Source organism: Lycium ferocissimum, chromosome 5 (assembly GCF_029784015.1).
Source record: "Lycium ferocissimum isolate CSIRO_LF1 chromosome 5, AGI_CSIRO_Lferr_CH_V1, whole genome shotgun sequence".
Taxonomy (NCBI): domain Eukaryota; kingdom Viridiplantae; phylum Streptophyta; class Magnoliopsida; order Solanales; family Solanaceae; genus Lycium; species Lycium ferocissimum.
Window position 1 is genome coordinate 23,560,192 of NC_081346.1, and position 7,477 is coordinate 23,567,668.

Genomic DNA, 7,477 nt, shown 5'->3' on the forward strand with positions numbered 1-7,477 from the left:
GATTGCATTAACTGTTGCAATGGAGACATCAGAACCCATGGGTTTGGACTTTTGGCCAAATAGGATTCAAGTGTGGGTTTGTCATGAAGATCTTCAAATGAGATGCAAGTACCACGGGCCTTAATAGCAACAACTATTTCCTTGTAATCAGGGCCAACTCCATTCATGGTGTAGAGAATGAGATCGTCTTGTACAATAGGAGAACCAACAAGGGCAAGGTCATCCCCATAGTGCGGATCTGTTGAAAATACTCAGTTATAATTTGGTCACCTCGTTGAATCACAGAGAGGCATTCTAGAGACGTTCTTTGAGAGACATGATTCATGATCTGGATTATTTGCATATGTTTTTTGGATTATGTTCCATGCTTGGTGAGAAGTCTGGGAAGAGGTTATGAATGGTACAATAGCCTCTGAGACCGAGGCCAATATGCCATGAAGGATCAATTTGTCTTGTCTAAAGCTTTATCAGGAACATTCACGGTGCCATTGATATACCCTATGAGATTGTATCTGATGAGAAGATAATGTAACTGAGCTTTCCACAAAACAAAGTTGGTGAAAGTCAGTTTCAATGGTAATTGTGCTGCAACATCAGGAGTTTGATTGCCTCCTTCATTAACTCCTTCCATGACTTGTACATATTATATTTAATGAGAATGTGTTTGGTAGGGGTTTTTTTAATGAATATAACTTGGTGTTCTTCTCAACAATGAAAAATAACTGTAATGAAGAGGTTACAATACATTAGACAAAAGAGATGATGCGCCAATTATAGCTGTGATAGTACATTATAATGATGACTTTTTGATGTAATCACATCTTATATTAATTGTTGAAAAAAAATTGGACAAATATTAACACTTCAACGCCCAATGGAGAGTGGGCGAGTGGCATCAAACTCTCTCAGCTCACGAAAAGTAGATCAACGATGCATCAACTTAAGTAGAAATATTATTGACATTTAGCATTCATTCTTGTCTGATAAATTGTGATAAATCATTTTTTCTAATTATTTGGGTTTTAGTGTGTCCTATCATTTATGGGCTAAGCTGAAATATGTTAGTTTGTCCTTCAAATGGGTTGGTCTTTAATTTTGGCCTCTCAAATTAAATTTATAGGCATAAGTTCTCTACGGAAACAAAACATTACTTTGTGGGATATTATAGTGTGCTCAAATATAAAGTTATGCTGCCAGAAAAAGTTGTTGACTTGAGGCACAAAAATTAAAGACCCGTACAAAATAGGTCAAAAGTACAAATGACCCTAACATCTTGTTCGAGCCCAGTCCACTAGCAGCCCTATATATGTATAACAATAACAGAAATCCAATCGGCGCTTTCAAACCTTAATCGACGGTTTTCTCTTACAGGTAAGCTATCCCTTTTTATTATTATTATTATTATTATTATTATTATTATCTGCAGATTAAGCAATTTGTTTGCTGAGAAAACATATAAAAAAGTTTCTGTAGCTATCGATTTAGCTGATAATCTTTTACTTTTTGTGATAGGCAGTTAAGTTTGCAGGAAAAGGAGAGGTTTTTGAGCCATGAGGTATGAAGGAAGCCACAAATTCTCTCTTCTTTTCTCAATATCAATATGTTTATCTCACTTGATTTTTGAGCCATGGCTCTCCTATTTATTGTCTACCAAACCTGCTTCTAATAAAAACAATAATTTTTCTGATTAATTAATACTTTAGCCGTCTGGTCTCTCTATGTCAGTTGGCGAACAGGAACGAGGATGAAGAAGAGTGTAGAATCTCTTAAAGAAGAAGATCTCAGTGGGAAGAGGGTGTTGGTAAGAGTTGATATGAATGTCCCAATGGATCGCAATGGCAATATCACAGATGACACCAGAATCCGAGATGCTATTCCTACCATTAAGTATTTGATTGAACACCGTGCTCGTGTCATTCTCATGGCTCGTCTTGTAAGTAAATATTGCATACCTGATTCGCTTTTTCTTTCTCTAAGCAATGCCTAACTATCAATATGCCTGCTTAAGCTATTAAAAGCTCTTGCCCTAGCGAGTGGAGGTTTCTGATAATTTTTAGAAAAACAGCTTTGTTTCCGTTGTCTCATTCACTAGTTGAAAGTTGTATGTAGACTCTCTGTGCATTTTCCTTTTTTTTTTTTTTGAATTATTTTAACCACATTAGTGAAAGTTCTGTGATCATCTGAATTCTCGGTTCCAGGGTTTACCAGTTGGTGACATTAAAAATTACAGCTTGAAGTCACTTGTTCCAAGGCTGTCAGAGCTATTGGGATTCCAGGTCTGTTTCCTGTTCATCTATCCTTTTTGTCTTTTGTTTCTTCTACGGCTGTCTAAAGAGGCTAGTGTTTACCCACAGGTCATGATGGCAAATGATTGCATTGGTGCAGAAGTTGAGAATTTAGTTAATGCATTACCAGAGGGAGGAGTTCTGCTGCTGGAAAATTTGAGATTATATAAAGAAGAGATTTTCAATGATAAGAACTTTGCAAGTAAGTTGGCGTATCCTGCAGATTTGTATGTCAATGAAGCCTTTGGGACTTCGCACCGGTCATACGCTTCCACAGAAGGGGTTGCTAGTCTCTTGAAACCAGCTGTTGCTGGATTACTCATGCGAAAGGTACAATTTTTTAAATTTGAGCACCAACAAAAAAAGGGTACAAATTATGAATCGTGGACTGTACAAGAGATTTGGTAGGTTGTGACTTGTGACAAAGCATGCACTGAAAATTGATCTCAATTGTCTAGCACACAATTGAAATAGTCAATTTGGTGGTTAAAACGGTTTACGTATTTGGCTGGAAACTGTCCTACTGCCTTGTAGGTAGCTTAATTTTCTTGCTATCTTGTTGGCATAAGGAACTTGACTATTTTGTTGGAGTTCTAGAAGACCCACCGAAGCCATTCCTTGCCATTGTTGGTGGTTCAAAACTATCAACTAAGAGTCTTTTGATAAAGTCACTTATGGATAAAAAGGTCGACACTTTATTACTTGGTGGAGGCATTATCTTTACTTTGTTACGCGCCAAAGGGCGCTGTGTTGGGTCCTCACTTGTGGAAAGACACGAGCTCAACGAGGCGAAATCAATTATGGCCTACGCAAGTGCAAAAAATGTACGTCTATTGTTTCCTCTTGATGTAATGATGGCAGATAAGCATGGTGCTGAGGCCATGACCAAGGTAAATGGCGTTTGGCAATGGTATCTCGTTCTAGTTGTATCTGTTGTCCAGACTGGTTTTATTAGTCCTTTTTTCTTTTGCCTTTCAGGTTGTTCGAGTAACTAAAATTCCCAATGATGACTGGATGGGTTTGGATATTGGACCCGAAGCTATCAAGATCTATAGCGAAACTCTAGATGCCGCGAAAACTATCTTCTGGAATGGACCTATGGGAGTGTACGAGTATGACAAATTTGCTGCTGGAACAAAGGTAAAAAGATTGTCTATGTGCCAATAGAATTATTTTTCTGGTCTGGTTTTAAAACAGTCGCAGATTGTTTTCTTCCATTAACTGGTTTTGACTGCATCTTTAATCTTTTGCCGTATATAATCCAGGCTATTGCAGAAAAGCTGGCAGAACTTACTGAAAAGGGAGTAACAACAATCATAGCTGGTGGTGATTCTGTTGCGGCTGTGAAGAAGTTTGGCCTTGCGGACAAGATGAGCCTCATTTCGACAGGAAGGGGTGCCAGTTTAGAGCTTCTGAAGGGGAAACAGCTTCCTGGGCTGGTTTACCTTGATGCTGAGGAGTAGCTAAAGGTTGAGGTGCTTTTCGATTATCAAATTTCATTTTGAAAATAACTTGTTAAATATGAAGTGCATTCATTTGAAAAAGGTTCTCTGTCAGCGGTCAAGATGCCTTACTTTGTCGCCTGGGTTTGGGGGATTCTTCTACTTGCTGGAGTTTACACGTGTTTTTAAATTTGCAATGTGTTTTTAAACTGTAGATCAAAGAAAAAAGATCACAGTGAACTTCTCCCAAGTTGCTAAAAAACCCCCCCCCCCCCAAAAAAAAAAAAAACAACCAACACAAGAAAAATGTAAAATCTGTTTTTTTTTTTAAAGGTTCGCGAAAGTCTAGAGTACATTCCTGCAAGGAGAGTTTTCTATGTGGCCTGTTGTTATTCTACTTTCTCTTGGCAAATTTTTTTTTTTTTTGGTCAAATCACAAGTGAAAAGATTTTATTCAACCAAGTAACTCAATTTGCACAGCCAGCTCTGTTTTGGACTCTAGAGTCGACATTCTTGCTTTTGGGTTTCCATATCCGTCAAATTCCTGTTTCTAATGTAGAAACTGTGTATCCATTGTACCCATAGTGTATCTTTATTGTGTGACATGCCCCAGAGGAGTTTACAAATTGCGGCTCTGTTCCATTGTGCAAACTCAATAAGGTTCAGTCCCCCAGCTGATTTTGGGAGACACATAGAATCCCATGCTACAGTGCCTTCCGTGATTTTTCATGACTCCCTGTCCATAGAAATACTCTGCATACTGTGGTACCCATTGCAATCACCTTCTTGGGTAGGAGAAATACCTGAGCCCAATAGGTTTGCATTTCAAACAATACACTCTTTTATCACCTGTAACCTTCCACTGTATGAGAGAACTTTAGATGACCAGCATCTAATTCTGGCTACAATGCTTTCAACCAAAGGCAAGCATTGCTTCTTAGCAAAGTTATTTACTAACTAATACTATTTGTTGTGCCTACTGCAGGTATTTTATCTTCTTTTTTTTTCGCTGTATGGAATTGTATTTGAATTTTTTTTTCCTGAAAGGCCTCTTTGCTGTGCAGCTTAGCTTGTAATTTATGTGTTTTGTACTTCAGCCGTATGCACGTGGAAGAATTTGATGGACTTGAGAATGCAATTAAACTGAATTTTAATGTTTTTCCTTTATTATTAGATACTTGTGTTTTATGTTACGTAGCCTTTGCCTTCTGGTGCAATGGTAACTCGTGCTTCTCCAAAGATGTATGCTTCTTTTGGTTGGTTTATTCATTAAGTTAATTAGAAAAGAGTATTTACCTTGTGATTATTACGAGGCAGGAAAAACAGAGGATTTATTCAGTTTTGAAGATTGAACAAAGAATGCCTACATTTAGGGGTCATTTGGCGCGGTCGCGAGTTATATAGATTATATTATTATTATTATTATTATTATTATTATTATTATTAAAGCAGATACAATAATTATTGGATTTGATTATAGTTGATTATAGCTTCAGCCAAAGGCGAATTTATGATTTTTAATCAAGGGTTCAAAAAAATTAACAAAAGCTAAATGTAAAAAATAATGTTATCAGTGAAAATCGAACCTAAAATGCTAAAAATAATTTTGAACACTGAACAGTTTGAGTTAATCTTTTGTATTTATTTAAGGTATTTAAAAGTTAATGTGTACATAAATATAAAAAATCTATACTATAGATACACTATAATTTTTTACCAGTGAACACCCTCAGCTCCCTCTTTGTGTAAACATGTTTGACTCTAAATTGGGATAATCAAGATACAAGTGAACTAAGGGTAAAACAAATGGTATGACCTAAAACATGCTTGACGATTGGGATAGTCAAGATACTAGCGAACTAAGGGGTAAAATTATTATTATGTTATCGATACATGATGTTCGATCTAACACTTGAAAAATAAAATCTAACATTTGAATTAAATCCAACTGACATAAAAAATGACAACAAAGTGCCATCCACCACAGAGATGAAGAAGTTAGCATTTATTATTTAACTAGATGACGCATGGGCCCAACGTTTTACATTTTTAGTAGCTCACCTGTATGTTTGCATAAGTTGGAAAACTAAAGTCTAATGTGTAGAGAACATGAGAATGCAATTTTACTTGACAGTGATACAAATCAGCCATTAAACGACACCTCATATCATTGAAATCAAGAAAAAGTGTCATTGTGAAGCGCCAAACGATGACAAATTAGATTCCCTAGCTCAAGGCACAAAGGAATGGCAACATACAATAGAAAGTACAATTACATTTTGATAGTATTTGACCAATTATCAAAGCTCGAAAGGAATTAGACATTTGAGTCAGTTAGAATTCATGTCAAAAAGATTTGAGGTTTCTCAACAAGCCAGACTCATCAACGCTACATTTGATTAGACACTGCCCTAGTCTCTCTTGGCTAGAACTTAACAGTGGGAGTTTTAGCACCTCATCTGGAATTTCCAATATTATCATGCATCAAGCAACCTTAAATGGGAACACCATAATTAATACTCTTAGGTTAATCTGTCAGTTTACACACAAGCTAAAATGTTCTCCTGTATAGCCACCAGGAGTAGAAGATGAGTCAGCGAACTATGGTGTTTTCTTAATAAATAACAATAAAATCCTTCTTCATAGAATAACCATTATACCTGTAAGACACCCCGAGTTGAGAATCAGTGTCCGCTTAATCAGGTGTAAATCCTTCTTGCTTCATCACAGAGAAAAAATCAGGTGTCTTCTTTCCATATATATATATATATATATATATATATATATATATATATATATATATATATATACCCAACCCTCGAATCATAACATTCGAACAAACTAAAAGTATCTTCCTTCCCCATTAAAGACAGTATAAACCTTAATCAGGTTCCCTCACTTAGCATATGTATCGATCAAGGTGTTGCAAATCAAATATACACTTGGACATACTACTTTTTTCTCTCTTTTGACAAGTATACCATGATAGGATCGTTCAGTTTTTACCCAATTCTGCAGATAACTTGAAAACTAAAAGTGTGCCAACACATCAAGGTCTGGACAATCCTACTCCATAAGAAAGTATAATGCAGTTGCCTCCATTCCAAGCTCCTTCTCAGCATATCCAGATGTCATAATCGTTCACGAGACCAGATTCATACTTATTAAACAACAGCGGAGCAACTCCATATCTCCTGCTTTGAAATAAACCGAGACATCAAAATTTTGATCTTAAACACACATTCATTTAAGATACAAACAAACCCCTTAAACACTAAAGCTTTGGCAGACAACAGAATTGAATAGGCAATAAAATATAGGTCTTGTAATAGTCAGAGCCACTGCATTTTGAGTTAGTGTCCAACTATAGTCTCATACCCACGTGAAAGGAAGGGAAAAATACCACTTGGTAAATATATACTCAACATATATCTCCCACAATTAAAAAAAAAAAAAAAAAAAAAAAAAAAAAAAAAGAGAAAATGCGATATTTAGACTTTAAAATTAATTTTTTCACAAACTTTAAACACCAACATTACCAATTTAAATATCTAAATAAAATGTGACAGGAAAAAGTTATCAAAGATTTATGAAGGACACAAGGCCAAACAATTTGCTTCTTTGTTTGATAAAAAGGTAAAGTATGGCCTCACGATAGTTCGTATTTATTGGTGGAAGTACTTCTAAAGGACAAGGAGAAGGACAAACTCTCTAGCAACAGATGACCGTGCGAATAATCGTAAGTGTATC

At 36.0% G+C, this 7,477-nt stretch overlaps 1 protein-coding gene across 1 annotated transcript; it reads left to right on the forward strand.

Annotated features, from left to right (window-relative positions):
- The first annotated feature begins 1,581 nt into the window (after positions 1 to 1,581).
- On the forward strand, positions 1,582 to 3,748 carry LOC132057664 (phosphoglycerate kinase, cytosolic-like). Its single transcript, XM_059450283.1, has 6 exons — positions 1,582 to 1,933; positions 2,199 to 2,276; positions 2,355 to 2,615; positions 2,855 to 3,175; positions 3,264 to 3,425; positions 3,551 to 3,748. The coding sequence occupies exons 1-6, from the start codon at positions 1,745 to 1,747 to the stop codon at positions 3,746 to 3,748; spliced, it is 1,209 nt and encodes a 402-aa protein (XP_059306266.1). The 5' UTR covers positions 1,582 to 1,744.
- The last annotated feature ends 3,729 nt before the right edge of the window (positions 3,749 to 7,477 follow it).

Bases quoted from the DNA above. Each gene is read 5' to 3' on its own strand.
- LOC132057664 (XM_059450283.1), top strand. From the start codon at position 1,745: ATGAAGAAGAGTGTAGAATCTCTTAAAGAAGAAGATCTCAGTGGGAAG. The intron at 2,277-2,354 runs GTCTGTTTCCTG...GTTTACCCACAG, and splicing joins CAGAGCTATTGGGATTCCAG to GTCATGATGGCAAATGATTG. The intron at 2,616-2,854 runs GTACAATTTTTT...TGTTGGCATAAG, and splicing joins CTGGATTACTCATGCGAAAG to GAACTTGACTATTTTGTTGG.